Source organism: Myxocyprinus asiaticus, chromosome 28, assembly GCF_019703515.2.
Source record: "Myxocyprinus asiaticus isolate MX2 ecotype Aquarium Trade chromosome 28, UBuf_Myxa_2, whole genome shotgun sequence".
Classification (NCBI taxonomy): domain Eukaryota; kingdom Metazoa; phylum Chordata; class Actinopteri; order Cypriniformes; family Catostomidae; genus Myxocyprinus; species Myxocyprinus asiaticus.
This window is the reverse complement of record NC_059371.1, coordinates 10,622,289-10,643,864: the sequence shown is the minus strand read 5'-3', so window position 1 is coordinate 10,643,864 and position 21,576 is coordinate 10,622,289. Positions and strand designations below refer to the sequence as shown.

The following is a 21,576-nucleotide window of genomic DNA, read 5'->3' as shown; positions in this document are numbered from 1 at the left end:
TCGGATTACTATGCGATCTCTACAAGTAAGCTAATAAAATAATTTCAATTCAAATCAATGTTTCACGTGCATTTATTTATTTTTTGGCAAGTAGTCTTGTAATAAGATTCATAATGAGCAGTCAGACATTCATTATTTACAAAAGAAACACCAACAGAATGCAAACTGGAGGTGGATTTCAGAGGTTGTCTGTTCAGCGATTTATTTCTTCTCATATAAAAAATGAACAATTTCACTATTAGATATTCCTATGCTGATATTAGGAATTAGTGTTTTGTAGTGAATATTAAATTAGAGATATCTATAATTCATATATCCAGCACATGATTAAATTACCCAGCACCATATGAAGAATAAAGCAGCTGATACGGCTTAAGTTTTCATTTCATGTAAGTGTACAACATTTAAATATTTTTTTTTTTAAATATTGCTAATTTTATTTTATTGTTTCAATTACAATCACCAAAGCAATCACAAAAAAAATCACTTAGTGCACCTTTAATGAGAATATTACGCTGAATCCCAATTAGCATACTTCTAAAGTGATGTATACACTAACAGAGATTTGTAGTGACAAAGCGACCGAAAGTCATTTATTTTCAATGTAAGTTGTTGATGAGAGGCTACACGATTGGCAGAGACTGTAACAAAGTTGAGCAGACTTCAATTTTATGTAAATGAACAAAGTCGCTAGGCAGGAACTACCAATGGAAGTGTACACAGTGGAGCTCAAGAGATCCATCCCCTGATAAAGTTGGATATAGTAGCTGATTCTGAATGCCTACTAACAACCAACAGTACAATGAGGTCCAGTGATTTATTTGCAGTCAGTGAGAACACAAATGAAGTGTGAAAAGCATTGCACCAGGCAGTACAGTACACCAGTACTGGGATATAATAATCATTAAAGTGTGTCTTGGTAGGCACCAGAAAATGTAGCAAACCAATCTGTCGCCACATTAGTTTAAAAAACACGCATGGGTGGATATATCATAAGTATACCATCCAAACATCTTTGACATACTACTTTCAATGCGCTATGAATTGAGAGGCACTCATTATAGTCTCGCAAAATATATAGGACGGATAGTCTGCAAATTGGGATTCAACTCTGCACCATAAGAACAGTCTAAATGTCTATATCCTGATCACAGTACCACCCTGTTTGGACACTGCAGTCATTATTCTCCCATGAACTAAAGAGAATCCTCGGGTCGGGATCAAGCTCAAATTCATTTTTACCATTGCAGCAAAATGAATAGAGAAACTGCAGACAATGTAGAATGTGGCATGCAGAATAAAGGCATGTTTCTATGTGAATCAGAAAAGAATAAAGTTATAAAACACTCGTTGATAAAGTGAAGACAACAGTGTGCATGAGCACGCACTCTCTTTAACAGCAAATAATCATACACAAACATTGACAACAAACATGTGTCCATACCATGCTTTACACGCCATGATGCAGGGATGAAAAGACATTTGAATGCATGTGATTGTGACAGGAGGGACTTGGAATGGACAGTGAAGACAGGAAGCATGGTAGGTTGAGATGACGGGCTTAGGCGCAGCAAAAGGTGCTGGCTGATCTCCTGGTACCTGATTCGCTGTTCAGATGGCTGAGCAGAACATGGGGGACTGGTGGCATTGGGTGTAGGGGTCGAGGAGGAAGAGAGAAGAGAGAAAGCAAAAGGAGGAAGATAAAGAAGGGACACTGGAAAGAGAGAGATTATTTGGTAGTACTTTCTGAAAGAGGGAGGATAGAGAATAGGAAAGGCAGATAAAGCAGAAGCTAAAAGGAGAAGATGGAAGGAAAGCAGGGGAAGTTAGACCGTGTGATGGGAACAGCCTTAACATCTAGTGTTGAGAAATACTCAAAATGCTAATTATGTTGCAGCCGGTGGCCAGAGGAACCCCTTTTTTAATGGGTACGATTCCCTTTTGGATATATTTGATTATTTAATAAGGTAATTCCATGGGGGGGGCCTGGGTAGCTCAACGAGTAAAGACGCTGACTACCACCCCTGGAGTTCATGAGTTCGAACCCCAGGGCATGCTGAGTGACTCCAGCCAGGTCTCCTAAGCAACCAAATCGGCCCGGTTGCTAGGGAGTGTAGAGTCACATGGGGTAACCTACTCATGGACGCTATAATGTGGACGCTATAATGTGGTTCGCTCTCAGTGGGGCACGTGGTGAGTTGTGCGTGGATGCCATGGTGGATGGCGCGAAGCCTCCATACTCGCTATGTCTCCGTGGTAATGCGCTCAACAAGCCACGTGATAAGATGTGCGGGTTGACGGTCTTAGACGTGGAGGCAACTGAGATTCGTCCTCCGCCGCCCGGATTGAGGCGAGTCACTAGGCCACCATGGGGACATAGAGTGCATTGGGAATTGGGCATTGCAAATAAAAAAAAATAAAAATAAAAAAATAAGAAATATTTTCATAAGACTCTAGACCTGCGACACTCACTTGAAACACTGATGTGCATGTCAGAGAAGCATATTTACTGTAGCTCTTATGAAGCGCCAAACACAAATTTGCTTTGGCGGTCAGAAATCAGCTTGAGTGGCCGCCAAAAAATATTAAATGCAGGAAAAACCCTGTTCATGTACACTGATCAGCCAGAACATTAAAACCACTGACAGGTGAAGTGAATAACATCCGTTATCTCGTTACTGTGGCACCTGTCAAGGAGTGGGATATATTAGGCAGCAAGTGAACAGTCAGTTCTTGAATGTCATGTATTGGAAGCAGGAAAAATGGGCAAGCATAAGGATCTGAGCGACTTTGACAAGGGCCAAATTGTGATGGCTAGACGAGTGGGTCAGAGCATCTCCAAAACGGCAGGTCTTGTGGGGTGTTCTCGGTATGCAGTGGTTAGTACCTAGCAAGTGGTCCAAGAAAGGACAACCGGTGAACCGGCGACAGGGTCATAAGCACCCAAGCCTCACTGATGCGCGTGGGAAGCAAAGGCTAGCACGTCTGGCCCAATCCCACAGAAGAGCTACTGTAGCACAAATTACTGAAAAACGTAATGCTGGCCATGATAGAAAGGTGTCAGAACACACAGAGCATTGCAGCTTGCTGCGTATGGGGCTGTGTAGCTGCAGACCTGTCAGAGTGCCCATGCTGACCCCTGTCCACCACCGTAAGCGCCTACAATGGGCACGTGAACATCAGAACTGAACCATGGAGCAATGGAAGAAGGTGGCTTGGTCTGATGAATCACGTTTTCTTTTAGATCATGTGGACGGCCAGATGCGTGTGCATAGTTTACCTGGGGAAGAGATGGCAGCAGGATGCACCATGGGAAGAAGGCAGGCCGGAAGAGGCAGTGTGATGCTCTGGGCAATGTTCTGCTGGGAAACATGGGTCCTAGCATTCATGTGGATGTTACTTTGACATGTACCACCTACCTAAAGATTGTTGCAGACCACGTACACCCCTTCATGGCAACGGTATTCCCTGATGGCAGTGGCCTCTTTCAGCAGGATAATGCATCATGCCACATGCACAAAAATTGTTCAGGAATGGTTTGAGGAACACGACAGAGTTCAAAGTGTTGACTTGGCCTCTAAATTCCCCAGATCTCAATCCGATTGAGCATTTATGGGATGGCCTGGACCAACAAGTCCGATCCATGGAGGCCCCACCTCGCAACTTACAGGACTTAAAGGATCTGCTGCTAATGTCTTGGTGCCAGATACCACAGGACACCTTCAGAGGTCTTGAGGAGTCCATGCCTCGATGGGTCAAAGCTGTTTTGGTGGCATGAGGGGGACCTACATGATATTAGGCAGGTGGTTTTAATGTTGTGGCTGATCGGTGTATCTTCAATTCTCTCAGTCTCACGTGAAGCCCTGCCCACTGATAGATACGCCACGCACATGGATATTTCTAAATTGCCATATAGACAACAAAGCAAAATCTCTATCAACTGACACTTTATATCATCACCACGATATATATCGCCATGCCACCCAGCCCTAGCGGGCTCAATACAAGTTAAACTCAATCCACACCATTTGTGGCATAATGTTGATTACCACAAAAAAAAATTTCAACTCGTTCCTCCTTTCTAAAATTGTCTAGAACTTAACACAGAAAAGGTTAGGAAGTGATTTTACAACACTAAAATCATGTTAACACGCATACTACATGTGTCTTGTGGCTTCTGAAACAGTAAGTATTTTAACGTTAACGGATTGGCCTCATTCACTTCCATTGTAAGTGCCTAATTAATGTAATTTTGCTTTAAAAAAAAAAGGAGGTACAAGTCAAAATTAATTTTTGTGGTAATCAATACTATGCAACAAATGCTGTTGATTGAGCTTAAATGATTGAACCCGGAATATTCCTTAAAGTTATAATAATGCCTATATATGCTCGAGTTAGCTCACAAGATTTTGGAACAGAGCTACAATCTTATAAAACCCCAATTCTGAAAAAGTTGGGACAGTACAAAAAATGCTAATAAAAACAAAAAGGAGTGATTTGTAAATTATATTCACACTTTGCTATATTGAAAACACCACAACTAAACATTATATGATGTTTTACCTTGTGAATTTTAATGTTCTTTTGAGGTAATTTCAAATCAGATGATTGCATAACGCTCCAAAAAAGTTAAGACAGGGGCAATTTAAGACTAATAACAATCTGACGAGTTGAAATAATCTGATATGAAACAGAAGTTAAACAGGTGAGGCAATGGTGTCATAGTAATGTATACTGTGTAAGGAGCCTCCAAAAACAGCATAGTCCTTCAAGAGCAAGGATTGCACAAGATTTGTTAATTTGCCAACAGATGCTTTAGAAAATAATCCAGAACTTTGAGAACAATGTTCCCCAAAGACAAATTGGAAAGATTTTTGGCATTTCACCCTCTAAAGTGCACAATATAGTTAAAAGTTAAGGAATCTGGTCAAATCTTGGTGCGTAAAGGGCAAGATGAAAACCACTTCTGAATGTGCGTGATCTCTGATCGCTCAGACGTCACTGTCTTAAAAAACATCATTCATCTGTAATGGATATCATGAACATGGGCTTGGGATTACTTTAGTAACCTTTGTCAGTCAACACCATTCACCACCGCATTCACAGATGCAAGTTAAGACTTTACTATGCAAAGCAGAAGCCCTACATCAACACTGTCCAGAAGCGCTGCCGACTTCTCTGGTCTCAGTCTCATCTTAGATGGAAAGTGGAATAGTGGAATTGTGTTTTTTGGTCCAAAGAGTCCACATTTCAAAAAGTTTTTTGAAAAACACAGCCGTTGTGTTATCCGGGCCAAAGAGGAAAAGGGCCATCCAAGCTGTTATCAGCATCAGGTCCAAAAGCCAATATCTGTATGGGCCAGGGCTGTGTCAGTGCCCATGGCATGGGTAACTCGCACATCTGTGAGGGCACTATGAATGCAGACAGATATGTAAAAAATTTTGGAGCAACATATACTGCCATCCAGCACCGTCTTTTCCAGGGACGTCTGGAACTTCAAACCACATACTGCCCGTATTACAAGTGCATGGCTGTGTAAGCAGTGCACGCGGATACTAGATTGGCCTGCCTGAAGTCCTGACCATCTCCAATTGATAATGTGTGGCGCATTATTAAGCATACCATCCCGCAACGAAGACCCCGTACAATTATGCAGCTAAAGACTTGCATAATGGATGAATGGGGAAAATTCCTCTTTCTAAACTTGTGTTTTTAGTGCCCAAATGCTTAAGCGTTATTAGAAGAAATAGTGATGTTTCACAGTGGTAAACACTCGATTGTCCCAACTTTTTTGGAGCGTTTTGCAACTATCTGATTTGAAATTACTGTACAAAATAAAAAATGAAATTCACAAGGTAAAACATCATATAATGTGTAGTTGCAGTGTTTTCAATATAGCAAAGGGTGAATATAATTTACAAATCATTAATTTTTGCTTTTATTAGCATTTTTCACACTGTCCCAACTTCTTCGGAATTGGGGTTGTAAATACCACTTAGAAAATAATCTGTTGATCTCATTCTGTTAATATAATTGTAAGAGTATGAGAAAGTCTGTGAAAGTACATAGAAAGTGATAGAACTTCTCTATAAGGGAAATTGTCTTCTTTTGGGATAGTCCCCCCACAGGGTATCTTGTGTGTGCAGGTTTGTGATTCGTAAAACCAAAACACACAATCCAAAAAAAGAACAAAAACTTCAAATAGACAGACTGAAACAGCAAGTGCAATTTACCGGTGATACCCTCCTACTTAAAAACAAACATATCTATGACAAAGTTAACCAAACAATATTAGTTTCTTCTTGTCGACATTCACAAACATTTCCACACAAGGGAAAAAAAAAAAAAAAAAAAAAAAAAACATTCACAGATGTGTTAGGTACTTTTCCTGTCTAAACCGAAAGTTTACATATGAGGAATTAGTTAAAATTACAAATAATCAGATACTCTATTAAACAATACTATCACTTTATAAAATAGAAGAGGTAAACACACTTGTATATAATTTTTTCCAGTGGTGCCACTGCAGGATAACATTTCATTGAGTGCGTTTACAAGCACACCAATATGCTGATAACTACAAAATGTTAGCTTATTAAAAAAATATCTACGCAAGAAAACCACATCTACATGAGACTTGAAATAATTTAGTTATTTTTTGGTTTTATCGTCATGCGCACAACACTTGCACACATTGAATAAGCCGGTAAGAATGCCAGTAAAGTTGTATACATGAAAAGTGAAATTGGGGTAAATGTAAAACAATCTATGCTTGACGATCATTTTTTGCAAAAACCATTAAGACCTTACCCCAATAAAGGAAAACTGTTTTAGGCGTTTACATGACCTTACACATTGTCAGTTTTAGCATAATCAGCGTATGACTGTGCATGTAAACGCGCTTAATGTCAACAAGTACTGATGCATACAGAGGTGTAAATTTAGAAAAAAAAGAAAGAAAAGATTTACGCAACAATAACGAAATGTAATTGTCAATCATGATTACTACAAATATACTTAATGTATTACACATTTGTTTCTTATCCAAAATAAAAAAATTTGCACCAATGAATATCAAACCTGTATTGTCAATATTCTGTTAATGTTTTGTCCCTGCAGTTACACGTCACTTCCGTAAATTCTGAATTATAATAATCGAGTAGAACCAAATTGTGAGCAAATTTCAGAATTCAGAATGCCTCATCTTTTAGCAAAAAATTGTGACTGAATCATTGTCAGAGCAATTTTTACACCCCTTATCCTTTTATAAAATACCATAGTGACAGAGTGGCTTGGAATTACAATTTGAACAAAAAGGTCAGTGGCTAAACTACACTAGTATCTTGCAGTGTGTGTAGTCTGTTAAGGGGAGAATAGGGCTGCGTTTTTGAGTCTGAACACCGACCAGTGGCTTACAAAAGGTCAACAGATCAGAGGATTAAGATTAGAGATTTATGAAGGAGGAATATGACTAATCATATAAAAATTCAAACACTTTCAGGCTGAGTCAAGGCGTTTCAATCACGTTCCTCAAACTCTCTATATACACCTAATCATAGCGTTGGAAAAAAAAAGAAAAAAAAAAACCAGTACGGTTTTTACTAATACTGGCAGAACTATTGCTAGCGAGCAGTCTTTTGTGTTGAATATCCCCTCGAAGTCACACATTCTCTACATTAAGAGCATAAAGAGGTACTTCAGAATTTAAATGAGCTTGTTCTCTTGTAAATTCTGCATTCATTAAACACTTGAACAATTCTAATCAGTAAATTGATCCTTCCCTTTTTCTAATATGATTTTACACACAAATTCATGGCTGTTTGGTACAAATTAGAAACTAAATTCTGACCCTGTATTTTTTGGGGGTGATCTTTCACTTTTATTCTTTATGGTCCACAGCCTAAAATACTGTTTCTGTTTTCTGGGTGGCAGGTAACCAGGCATTAATAGTGCGCCACAGAGTTGTGAATGTCACTTGAATACTGGTGCTTTTGTGCCAAAAATGTACCACCTACCAATGCATGCAAAATATGCATATGCATGCAAAAAAGCATATCTGACAGTATCAGTTGGGGGTGGTGGAAATGTGATTTTTCATTTTCTTGCTATGTCGGAAGCATAATTAGCATCTCTGCACCTGTATCAGTCTGTTAGTGAATAAGCTGGTATATTCACTAAAGAACTTTTAAAGCTAATTTAGACTTCCCTGTAGAGTAACATGTCTCTATTTGAGTGGTTCAACATATGGCACACAAAAATGCAAGCACTAATTTGATTGGCTGGTTTTATGCAACTTCCAAAAAACAGAGTACTACTCAGGATTTTAGTAGTTTGCCTGGAAACAAAGTCATGCTTGCAAGGTACTGGTCTACGATAATAAGTACATTTGAGGAAGAAATTGGATTTGCCAGATTTTGTCAATGCAATGCAATGAAATCTTTTAAAGATATTTAGAGCTTTTAATGAGATCCTTGGTAGCAAGTTAACTAGAAAATCACTTTGGTGCCACTTGTGGTGCAGAAATGACATTAATCACCTTTAAGTATCAGATGAAAACTTAATTCAATGTTTATATCAATGAACGGACGTCCATTCTGAACATAACCATATTAAAATTTTACAGAACAGAATGAAGCTGAGGTCTTGAACAGCTTTGTGCACACCTGAGGCATTGCAGCGATAAAGTTTCCAATATAAAACATGCTGTTTAAACCATTGTGCAGTCCAAGGATCTTTTAGGGCTCAAACAATCTTAAACCTAAAGATCAGAGAGAAGGTTTTTCACACAGGGTTCATGCCACATAGCATGCTCTTAGAGGAAGACTAGTGTACTTACACGCTGAAGAATGCATCACTGCACAGCCACACAGGAGACAAGTCATGTGTTAGTGCAGCGGAAGAAGAACTGAACTGAGAACGGTTTTACTTATGAATCGTGGCCTTGTACTTTATGTAGTAAAGATAGTGAAACATGTCTCAGATCAGAGGTTAACCTCACTTATCATAAGGAGCTACAATCAAAACAACTAAACTAAGGGCTCTTAAAGGGTTAGTTACATTTGAAACCATACTTTGCCATTTATTTTAGTACTCCTGCAGCTGTCATTAAAAATTTGAATGTGGGGTACGTACATTATTAAAACACTGGAGACATATAGTACGTAAGTGTGCATTTGTGAGAAGAGAAGCTGTCGGCTGAGGTGAGATGTTGACATCTCTTTTACAACAAGATGCTTTCAGACACAAAATGCAAACAAGAGACAAAGTTCATACATAGAGTGAAGATAAATCTAATTAAACTATGAGAGACAATATGGTTAATAAAGTGGACTATAAAAATAAATAATATAAAATTAGACAGATACTCACTGTAGCCCATTCCCTGGACAAAGTACTTGAAAGCCTCTGCAAGTTTACCCGGCTAAAAACAGACAAATGCCACATTCAATATAAAGCAAGACAAACTATGAATTAAATCAAACAGGCAGATTGGTGTTGTTGTTTATTCTTACTTGGACAACTTGGGGAAGTCCACCACAATCTGCCATCTAAAGAGAGAAGAAGAGGACAAAATCAATCCATTCTTTCATCCGGAAATAACAATAAGCAAAAGACTGTCTAGGAGGAAATAATGCTGACATAACTTGAGTAGAGTAGTCTTGGTTGGGTTTAGCCTAGAGTTGCATTCAACCTGTGGAGGAGGAGAAAAAAAAAAAAAAAAAAAAAAAAGTCAAAATCCCAACTGATCAGTTCAGAAAGATTCTGTTTGAGCTAAATAACAGCCAGGATTTAAACAAATAAAATTAAGCGTAGGACATCCCAAAAACATAAAAAAAAAAATGTCTTGAGGTCCAAAACTGTAAAAGCAGGGAAAACGGGTTAAAAAGCTTTAGCTATAAAATTGCATGTACAAAGTAAAAATGTGTTTATGGTCTTGTATCTAATGAGGTTTTCGATTAGGGACTCACCACAGCCTCTACCGCTGGCGATGAGTCACCAACTATTAGCAGGGCTGGACACCTGAATGGCAACAGAAGAAGGACATAAAGCATAATAAAAAGGTGGCACCCTGATTAATGACCAAACAATAATAAAAAAAATAAAATAAATAAAATCATCAAAAAAAACCTACTTCAGTGTTTTGACTGTATTTTCATTAAGTCCAGGGATGGGCCTCTCAATCTCCAAATCTCGCCGACTGTTTTGAGATGACAAAAACCTCATCAAGATCAGCACACATGCCAATGATCACCACATTAACTGATCTGAGACCAGAGCTTTGCTAATGTCACCTGTTGTAAGAGTGGCAGAAGAGAGCCACATTGTCCTGGTTGATGTCCTGAGCAATGTGCAGGCGATATGTTTGAATAATCTCTGCATTCTCGGTCAGCTCGTCCTGAGGTAAAAGAAAATAAGTCAGTCCGACTGACTCTTTGTGTTGAATGCACTCAGAGATGCTGATGTGATCGAATTTAAGGCCTACCGTACTGAAATGGTGCGCCATTACAATGTCCACGAGATTACTGGTCCACCCAGACAGCTGAAACAAACACACATCCACACTGAGTGAAAAGCACATTTGCATCATACTGACAACATTATAAGATGGTTCTAGGCAGTTTTAGGTGTAATGTGTTTACAAAGTAATTAGTTACTTTAATTTAATGGCTTTTTAGTAAAAAACAGCAGTGTAACACATTACATTTAAATTCTTGTAATCAGATTAGATACTGACTTTCAATTAAGTTAATTACTTGGGTTACACATGATCCAAAATTTTAAGTAGAATACATTTACAACACGAACTGTGTTCAAATGTACTTCCGACTGTTTTTCTGTGATATCTGAAGGGCGTGCGCCCCATAACGAGGGAGAAACATTTGGTGCTGAGGGAAAGATTGCGTGCAACAATGAACAAGGAAGAAATAGATATTTTGAATTTGATGAGAAAAACAAAACTTTTCACAGAAAGGTTTTAGAAAGTAACAAAAGTCAAGTAAAATGATTACTTTTCCCATGAAGTATACAGAGTAAAGGAATCTAAGTAATCATATTAATCTAAGTAGTCACATCTCGCTGTTTTTTCAGCATCTTGCGCCACATTTATAAGAAGCCGTGTCAAGTTACAAGAACTTCCACTTTTAAAAACACGTCCTGGGACATCTGCATTCTGTTCCTTTTGCTGAACTGCTTCTAGCTTTTTTTAATGCGAGAACGTGTTCGGTCTGAACAGTCAGTCACTGCCAGACTTCGAATCACCTGCTGTGAGCAATGTTACCATTATTATGCTTAATCTGTAGATTTGTTTTTTTGTGGACTATGGGCATTTTGTTAAATATCTGTCAGTTACACTACTAAAGGGCTACACAGTCTGCGCTGTATTTGATGGTCTATGTACTAATGCCGACAGCCGTATTTGGCCATTGTGGGATTTCAAGACAACGTGTCAAGTAGTTCAACTTTGAACCCAAAAGCACATTCTACATAAAAACCCTCTAAGAAACACATCTGATCCTTGTGTGATGGCAGTTTTAATCTTGTCAACGAAATTACTGACGGAAATGTTTGCTGACAAACTAAGGGTTTTTTGATTTAGTCAACGCTAACGAACATGAGATGAAAATGACACATCCTGACGATAATTAAAGGATTTGAATATGCTGATATGAAAAAAAAGATAACAATGTCTGATGCAGCAATGATTTTATGCAAACACACAAATAGACAGTATCATTTTGGGTTAGGGAGAGGCGCCAGGGGGGCTAAACGGACACAGATTTGCTTGTCAAGCTTGTTCACAAAAATCCAATTGCATTTTCATGCAGGACTGTTTGTGGCACACACCGCAAAAGATAAAAATGTTTTATATTTTCACAGGTGACTGTAATCAACTGGTTGGCTCCCTTCAGAACAGTCTGAAATCGCTCCTTATTCCCTATATTCTGTAGCATTCACTATGAGAATAAATGATCAAATGTGGTCACACTGGGTATTAATAAAGGATAAGAGTCTTAAATTCTGTGATCGATGCATTTTTACACCCCTAGTTCATAAACATAGAATGTTTTTATCTAGTGTTCACTTTCAAATGACTTGAACGCTATAACACTTCATTAATGTGGCAAACTGGCCTTTTTTGTTGCTGTTATTAACTTTTTATTGATTCCATTCATAAGACAAACACAACATAAATACATTACATACATTAAACCCCTGTCTGGGGCAAAATGAAAATTGAGTGCCCAAAACGTCACACATAAAGCTCTGAACCCTCAACCAAAATTCTTGGATCTTAACACACCACCAAAAAACACTGGTTATGTCCCCGTCTTCTGATTGACATCGCCAGCAGTGTCTTTAAGACCAAGCCTATACAATCTAGAGGGGGTCCAATAGAATTGATGTAAAATCTTAAATTGCATCAGACGCACCCTTGCATCTCTAGATGTAGACTTGATGTTTTTTTAGAATCTTAGCCCACACTCCCTTCTCCCATAGTCTCTTAAGAGAAGTTGAAGCTCCATCCCCCATACTCTGAATTAACAGGGAGTAATACACTGATGCCTCATGACCTTTTCCAAAAGCAGTAATTACCTCCCGCTTTAGGGGGTGTTTGCTACTCCCAAAAATAGTACAGAGCAGGTGGCGCAGCTGTAAATATCTAAAGAACTGAGATCTGGGAATCCCAAAATGTTGAACCATATTTTCAAAAGATCTCAACACTCCAGTCTCATACAGGTCACCGAGCATATTAACCTCCCTCACAATCCACTCTGTCCAGCAGAAAGGGGACTTAATACATAAATTTGGGTTCAGCCATATGCTCGAGGCAACATTTAAATAAATGTCCGAATTAAACACTCTGGACACTTTTGTCCATACCAAGTGCAAATGCGAGATAACGGGCTGTAACTTAACTTCTCCAATTAGTTTGATAGAAAGGCTTTGCAATGGCAAAATAGGGACAAGAACTTCTGTTCAATACAAAACCAGGGAGGGGATCTCTCAGGTAGATGTGACCAATGAGCCAAATGTCTGAGACCGAATGCATAATAATAAAACAAAATCTTGGGTAGGCCTAGACCACCTTTGTCAATCGGCCTATGCAACTTACTGAAATGTAATCTGGGATGTTTACCATTCCAAATGAAGGACTTCGCTATGCTATCACATTGCTTGAAATAAGAGAGGGGGACATTTACAGGGAGAGATTGTAGAAGGTAGTTGAATTTTGGAATACAATTCATTTTAATAACATTAACCTTCCCAATCATCGATAAATGTAATGAAGCCCACCTGCCCACATTGTTTGAAAACCTTTTTATTAAGGGGTCAAAATTAACTAACTAAATCACAAAAATTTGCTGGGAATAAAATGCCCAAATACCCCATTTGGGCCACTGGAAGGTGCCCGGCTGAAAAGTCATTACTGGGCAGTACGCTGTCAGAGACAAAGCTTCGGATTTAAACCAGTTAACTCTGGTTTTAGGAATTAATAATTCTGCAAGGCATTAGATCTAATGGGGTCGAAGACAAATAATAAAATTATTTGACCGGAGTCTGATCATTCGCCACTGACCACATATTGATGAAACGCCTAATGTTATCAGAAGAGCTGTGGCCCCGGCAAACTGGCCTTTAAGGTTATAACAAGCTTTACAATAGTGCATGTAAGGAAAGCCTTTAAGAAGATCAAGCACACAAATCTGCTGAGAAATATGAGGTATGAATGAATGCTAAGGACCACCGTTTGGTTATTGGATAATGATGGAGGTAAAAAATATGAAGCATCTTCTGGGGATAAATATTCAGTATTTCACCTTTGAAGCAGCCCAGTCAATCCAGCCCTTAGCACAGGGATCCACATTGATGAGAACCAGCCCCTCCACCAGAGCAGGCTCATTCAGCTAGAAAAGAGAGAGAAATGAGTGACATTACATGGATTATTTCATTACAGCTAGTACTGACTTTAACACAGAGGGTCCCTCCTGACTATGAGGATTAGGTGCTTGACATGTGGCAGACAAAACAGACTAATGAGAGAGCGATTCGTGACTTCTTGTGAAATTGTTGCTTGAGTTGACTTGTCTGGGTCATGTGATAATCTTAAGCCCAAAGTATACTTCGATTTTAATGCGAACACTCAGCGTCTGCGTACAGTCAAACGAGAGCCTGTCAGAGTATACATCATTTCATGGTGCACACATACACAGGTGTTTGGCACATGCATGCTACGACTATTTCCAGACACCAGACTATTTCTTTTCAGGAGTTTAGACTCAAAGATGTTTTTATGTTCCTTCAGACTTGAGCTATACAAATGCAGGTATCTTCTGACCTCCTCACACACACGCTATTGACGTACACATCTACTGTTCTTTTTACCTTCATCTCCTGATGTTTAGCTGTGATTACATCTTCTAGCGCATCTTCGTGACAGCAATCGCTCAAATATGAGTATTACCGACTTGTAGACCAACTAATTAGTGCAAACAATTACAGGCGCACGTGCAAAAATTAAAATCGGGATGAACGCGCTCAATGCTCGAGCACTCTGCTGATGACGAGACTTGCGTCACGTGTCCTGTACGCGGACGCTTCACGTCTGACCAAAGTATACTTTGGGCTTTACTCAAACACACTGTGATTAGTCTGGGTGCAAAAAAATGACACTGAAGAACATGCAATGGTTGACAATAATAAGGTCAACATTAAATCAAAATTGACCAGATTTACATTTGTAAACTATTGTAGGTAGCACAGCCTTTCTAAATCTTTTCAATAATTTAAGTAATTTAATGCCATTATGAAATCAGGATTTGGGTAATTGTCATTAAACCCAGAATTTATCCACTTCTTCCAGAAAGACCCGGAATGAATAAGAATTAATGTGAATATTGTGATAAAATGGCGTAGCCCTGTTCTAAAGTGCTGAGATTCTCACGCCAACCGTCCGATCCTGCCAGAAGACGATGACAGCAGGGGAGAGGAAATTACTCCCTATGGCTGGACAAGACCTAAACTGGTGGTGATGAGGTGGTGGAGTGGGGTTGAATAACGAGTGAAACCTTAACAGGCGATGAAGAAAACCTGGCGTAGCTACTAAAACAGAGGCTGGTTTATGGTTAGATGAAATGCCTGTGAATGGATGACATAATTCTTGAGTCTTTCTGATAGAAATACCACTTACTCTTCCACTTTCTAAAAAAATGGGGAGTCGTCATACATAAAATCGTCTGCAAGCTGGCATTCAGGTCTGGCTCTGTTCTGGTAGGCAATGCTCACTTTTCACAATCCAATCAATTCCTGAAGTCCTATCTAATAAAACATTTCTCACTAAATATCCACTTGGAAATATGTAAAATTACAGAAGTAAAAAAGGGTTGCAAATGCGCTTTCATGTTGACTCCAAGATTCTTTGTGGTTTTGAAAAGAACTGTGCTTTTGGAAGATATGCAAATTCCCCCTGATGAAATAAAAAAAAATAGAGTTCACAAATTGCTGCAAAACTCTGAGAAAGCCTACACTACATTTTAAATCATAGCAGTTACCAAGCAAAACCTCCCACTGACATGACCTAACCAAGTATTCTCGACTTCAACACCTTAACCAACTTCTCAGTCTGTTCATGTCCAGAGCGTTGACTTACTGAAAGGGCTCACACTTTGTTTTAAATGAGAACATTAGCTATGTGCAGCCACGTGAATGCAAGTCAAATGTCTAGTGACTGTGATAGTGATGGAAAAAACAGCAAAGGTTTCACACCTCTTCTTTTTCCTCTCTGCATAATGTTCTGCAAGTGAGTTAAAAAGAGAAATGCAAGCCTTCGAGGTAGCGCTCTTACATGACCACATGTCTAAGGACATGCATGTGATAATTAGTAAAACCTGAAGCATTATTAATTTATGCATTTGGCAGATGCTTTTATCATAGGTCTATGCATTCCCTGGTTAATGATGTTCCCATGTGTTGATCTATGTACAAATGATTTATAATGGTTCACGAAAGTAAAGTTGTTCTGCAGGACTGCGTAGGTGTGTGTTTGTTTGTACTGGTTGTCTGAGTTCACAAAGCCTGATAAGCAAGTGTATATGTGACAGAAATATGATAAACGTGCAGATCAAGCTGTTAGAAGTGTATGTTAGGTGCTGGACTAAATTAATGGATTCAGTACTGGAAGATAAGTAACATAAGGCATGCAGAGCTGTAAAAAGAAACAGGGTTGATGGTGTGACCAGCATTCTTTGGATAATTCTTTCATTCATTTTTTTTGCTGTTGCAAGCACTTAAATGCACTCAACATACACTTAAACTGGCATTGATGCAAAGACCCCATTTCCACTTGGTATTAAAATGCATTTTTGGTGATCTGATCACAAGTTGTCAGCACTAAATACAGGTGGAAGGGGCCAAAATGTTTTGTCATTAGATCACTGAAACCACATATGGAGGTAGTCAAATACGCATGTGACAGCATCGCATTTGAGGTATGAAACGTAATCAGTCCTAAATGCAAAGCACTGCCCCTCACCAATCAATCGTTATGCTAAAACAAGAGTTTAAAATTTGCCTATTATGTGCGGCTTTAAAAGGAAATAATCGTCCGATCAGAAAATGCAGATTCATATACAAGCATGATGGACTTTCATGGATCTTCTTTAGTGTGTCTGGTATCAATATACAGAAATACAAATGTGAAGCATGGACATCTAATGCTGCTTTAATACAGGTAATCCACTAAACATAACAGAGAATTCTGCTTGAAACGCGTGCTGTTTTTCCCCCACAATTTCTTTGTCTTTTATGACTTTTTTGCGGTTTATTATCATGCAAACACTGACATATTGATTGATGTATGTTATGAAATCAGAGACCCTTCCCTCAAAATCCAAACACAATTGGTCACAAGAGACACATTTGAGACACAAGGTAATAAAAGTGAAAACAGAAATGTGTTTAGTCTGAACACGTGATCGAATCACAAAAGAAAAACATCTTAATACCAGGTGGAAACAGGAGCAACATTTTGCTTCGATTTAATCAGACACCTACAAAGAGTGTAAGAAATGCATAACATTTAACACTTCGTCACTAATAAAAAAAGCTAATTTGTTAGATTGGCCAAGTTAACTAGCAATGTTAACAAAAAGACAGCTTTCTTTGCTTCCATTCAAGCACACAAGATATTCTTTTCAATATTCAAAAATCATGCTGGGTGTCCATGTCAGCTCTAGTGCATGCTGATGGAAAAAGGGCACATACTAAATACCAAGACATTATGAAATTAACAAATTTCTCAACATCTTAATTTATTATGCTGATGATACAATCTGTATTGAAAATATATGTATTAAATTATAAAAGTGCAAAATAGAAGCCTTTTACACCCCACTGTATATACAAACTACTAATAAACTAATGGCTCTTTACCACAAGCTAGTCTTACGAATAGCTACTTATAAGGACCCACCTTGTATTAGGTGTAACTAAACTACTATGTACTTGATCATTTGATACAATGTACGTATTGCATTGTATTTACATTTCACATACCTGCATTTAATTACATCTGTAGTCACAACATGCAGTTTCTAGGGATTGCATGACATGAACATATATGTACAGTTTATGCACATGTACATACAGTATATGTCATACAGACAACTTTCGCTGCTGCATTGCGTCTCATTGTTGTTCCAGCGTCTCGCATATTTATTATACTCATTAGACTGTTATACTGTAATCTGTTACAAAAAGTAAAAAGAAAATGGCATAATCAAAATATAATGCATAATATTTTGTCATTATGTAAAGACTTGCAGGCCAGCTGAGTGAAATATTGCTCAGAAAGTGCATCTCTCTGGTCTTCCTTCAGGTTTCCGAAATCATCTTCATAAGCGCACACCACTGTTTTCATCATGGCTATCTGAACAGTGTATTTGCAAACCACGGTTGGCTTGACAGGACACACCATAACCACTGCGTTTTTAAAATGCAGTGTTCAGTTGAAAATAGTTTTGAAGGTCCTGCATTCTGTTCCACTCAGCTGTCATCCGTCTAGCTGTTTGAAAGGAGGAACTGCATGCTTCTCCAGCCCTATCTGTGTGTTGTCACACGCCTGGTGTGTGTGCGCTTCTCTGGAGTGTTAAGCGCCACTGTCTCTGCCCCGGACAGAAAGTCACCGTAACACATGATCATTATGATCTGTTACGAGCCCCTGCTCTTTTGCTTTTCCTGTGTGAGGCTGCCAATTAGATGGGGGTGGAGACAAAAACCATCTACACCTGAAATCTTGCCTATTTAAGAGGTGCTGGCTGCACTTCACAGATGCTGCCCCAGGAAACCTACTCCAGTGTTTAGTGCTTGTTTGCTGTTGTTTTGATTTCTTTATTTTAAAATGATGGTGAGTTTGTCTTCTGTTTAGTTAAAATGGACTACAGTACAAAAGTGGGTAAGAAAGCTGACCTGGAAGATTATTTTTCTGTGTTTGTTCATGTAACATGTTCTTGTCACAATTAATAAATGAGGAAGTGGGAGCCAATGAATTTCCACTTTCTCTCGCAGTGTGCCAATGAAAAATGTCCACATACACAAAAACACTCCAACATGTGTCACTCCTCTCTCCTCTGTGGCTCTCAGCTCCCTTTTATCTCTGTCACCTCTCACTACAACACAGAACAGCTGTTAGTAAAAAGCTCTTAGTTATTTGACGGTTTAACTTAGTCAGCTCATCTGTCCTTGTTTGATTTAGCATATTTATATTTACTGTTGGTTTCTTTATTTTTGTAAATAAACACCACCTTTTTTACCATGGCCATTGCGACCTTTTTGTTTAACTATTGACGACGACTTATGTTGGTCCCAAACTTGGCTCGTAACACATAGTTTTCATGATCGACCATTGCTGTCACTTCAGAGTACTCGAGAACCCATCCCTAGTAGTTATACAATAAATAATTTGTATGTATTTTAATGCTAGAATATAGTAGTTAAAGACACCAAATATAAAGTGGGACCAATTACTGCATAATTAAACTTAATTTCATTTTATTTGTCTAGCATTTCTTATAATGCATGCATACTGTTTTAAAGCATCCTTAAAGTAAGTAGAAAAACAGAGCCTTAAAACACCCTAGTGAAAAAGCCAAAAGTGGCAAGGGAAAAACTCCCAAAGATGCTACAGTAAATGGATGAAGAAACATCATACAATTAATAATAGGTTATTATATTGGAATAAAACTTATGATTCACTTACAGCCAGTCTAGTGAGGATATAGGCTCCTGCACCCACACCGATTCCAATCACACTGTTGATTCTGTTAATTGAAGCACAATGACACATATTGCTCATTAAACCAATAGTGTTCATGGTGTATATTACAAGAAACACAAAAGTGATCTGAGACATTAGCAAAACAAATCACTAAATATTCTGACTTCTTGAACATTATTAATTAATAATAGTCCTTTGTTGTACTCAGTTAGGAACCTGAATACAACAATTGAACCGGTATGGTACATCAAGGTTCTGACTCACTTCAGCTGGGTCATAACTGAAGGCAGCATCTCGGCAAGTTCATCCATGGTGGGATACTGGAACCTGATAGAAAGTAAGTTGCGAGTGACCTTTTTTTTCATTCATTGATTTTCAAAATGCAATAGCTTGCTTGTGCTTTTGAAATATTAAAACAAAGCCATAGGAATGTGTTAGTGTTAGCAGAACTAAGCTTGGGGCTAACAAGGCTTATTGCAGCAGCACATAATGCGACCAACACTGCCTGCATACAAATTTTCTCACCGCTCAGAGGCATTTTAACATTAACATTACACTGATTAGCATGCTGACTAATCACAATTTCAAAGCAGACAATAAGGTTAGGATTTGGGGAAAGTGTGACCTAGTCAGCTACCTACCTAGAAAGCAATTTTGGGCATCATAATCCGATTTGAACATTTGAAAAGCATCAATGATTTCCAAAAATGCGATTAAATTGGCCCCTCACTGTGTTCGAGATAGGGTTGCCATGGTGTACGGTGTTACTGGTTTTACTCAGTACAAGGGACAACACCGGTGTGAAATTTTATACCGGTGGAAACATTATGAATGGAACTTCCAATATCAATACAATAGCCTAACGAATAGAATAGTCTTAAATAAACAGTCGCCTATTGAAGAGTTTGTGACCCATGATAAATGAACTTAAATAATGCACTGAAAGCCAGATGTTCTGTACCAATGTATCAAAATACACAGGCAGCAAAGTACAGGCACTGACAGAAGATGTTTAATTGCAGATAGCGAATATAATGTGCATGGTGGGTAAATGTAAGATGTCTCGGATTCGGAATGACACAAGAAATGCTGCTAGTCACACAGACACGTGCTTGAAGAAACACACTTTATTATATTTTTAAGAACAGATGACAGAGGGAGTCACGTGACGCCATGTGAGGATCGGACGTGTAAACGGCGAGCTCTGCGCACTTTGCTAGTTTTAACATTTTTAATGACATAAACCGGTGAGATTCAAAACACTCTGTTCCTGTACTGTTTTAGGATGAAAATATGTCAAAGAATTCAAAATCCTTGGGCTCTGGAGACATTAAAAGACACTTATGTGCTGGGAGTCGATTTAGTCGGAGAGGTGCGGAAAATGCAGCGAGAGATGCTGAACATGTCGGCAATGCTGACGAAGGTTGTTGCTGACTTGGAGAATCTTGCTGTTATAGGTCGATCGATCACTGCCATGGAGGCGAAGTTCACTGATGTGGTTACAAGAGTGGGGGATGACGAGAAACAGATCGATTACCTGGAGTCATCGGAGAGGGAATTATCTGCTAATCCGCTAGCGACCAAGGTGGATTTGGAGCGTGTCTGGAAAAGTTGGAGGACATGGAGAACAGTAGCCGGCGGAACAAGTGAGCTCATAGGGTACCTGCTCGGAGATCCGCAAAGGGGAGACAAGCCCCGATAAATTCTGGCCAAATTTCTGAGATCATTCGATAAAGATCTGGTGTTACGCGAGGTGAAGAACCACAGCATTTTCTTGTTCCCAGACTTTGCGAATTCGACAAGAGAGAAACGTGATCAATTCAAGGAATGCAAGAAACTTCTACATCAACGGAAGGTCGCTTTTCCAAGCCAAACTGTGAATAGATGCTAAGGATGACCGTAAAACATTTACATGTCCACAGCAAGTGATGTCCTTCATAAAGTCAATGGAGTGAGTGGGTCGTCTTGTTGTGCTCACATTGCAGCCGAGTGGACAGTCTCACTGAACATTCACTTAACTGTGTGCTGGTTCCACCTAACGGCTTGAGCATTATTTTGTTGAGCATCACACCTTCAGGACAGTTTTATGGATGAATCTACATGCTCTTTGTGATTATTCCACCTATTGGCTGGAGTTTGTTTTGTGGAGTATTTCTTGCAAAGTCATTGGAGTAAGTCATTTGCTTGCACTCATGTTGCAGCCGAGTGGACTGGCTCACTGAACATTTGCTTGACTGTTTGAGAAATCTGCACGCTCTTTTTGTGCTGGTTCCACCTAGCAGCTGTAGTTCTTACACTGATTC

At 38.9% G+C, this 21,576-nt stretch overlaps 1 protein-coding gene across 7 annotated transcripts in view; it reads right to left on the bottom strand.

Moving 5' to 3' along the window:
- LOC127419243 (protein NDRG3-like) overlaps positions 1-21,576 on the bottom strand; it is a 109,054-nt gene that overhangs the window by 2,124 nt on the left and 85,354 nt on the right. For 5 of the 7 annotated variants that reach the window (XM_051660499.1, XM_051660496.1, XM_051660497.1 and 2 more), the window contains 12 exons: positions 19,538-19,600; positions 19,256-19,316; positions 13,821-13,907; positions 10,484-10,540; positions 10,293-10,396; positions 10,133-10,198; positions 9,969-10,020; positions 9,646-9,691; positions 9,513-9,550; positions 9,370-9,421; positions 8,837-8,854; positions 1,600-1,638 (listed from right to left, as the gene is read on the bottom strand). In XM_051660499.1, the coding sequence (XP_051516459.1) occupies positions 1,600-1,638; positions 8,837-8,854; positions 9,370-9,421; positions 9,513-9,550; positions 9,646-9,691; positions 9,969-10,020; positions 10,133-10,198; positions 10,293-10,396; positions 10,484-10,540; positions 13,821-13,907; positions 19,256-19,316; positions 19,538-19,600 (683 nt within the window). The remainder of the gene's footprint in view (positions 1-1,599; positions 1,639-8,836; positions 8,855-9,369; positions 9,422-9,512; positions 9,551-9,645; positions 9,692-9,968; positions 10,021-10,132; positions 10,199-10,292; positions 10,397-10,483; positions 10,541-13,820; positions 13,908-19,255; positions 19,317-19,537; positions 19,601-21,576) is intronic. The other 2 variants (XM_051660500.1, XM_051660502.1) reach the window with 2 other exon arrangements.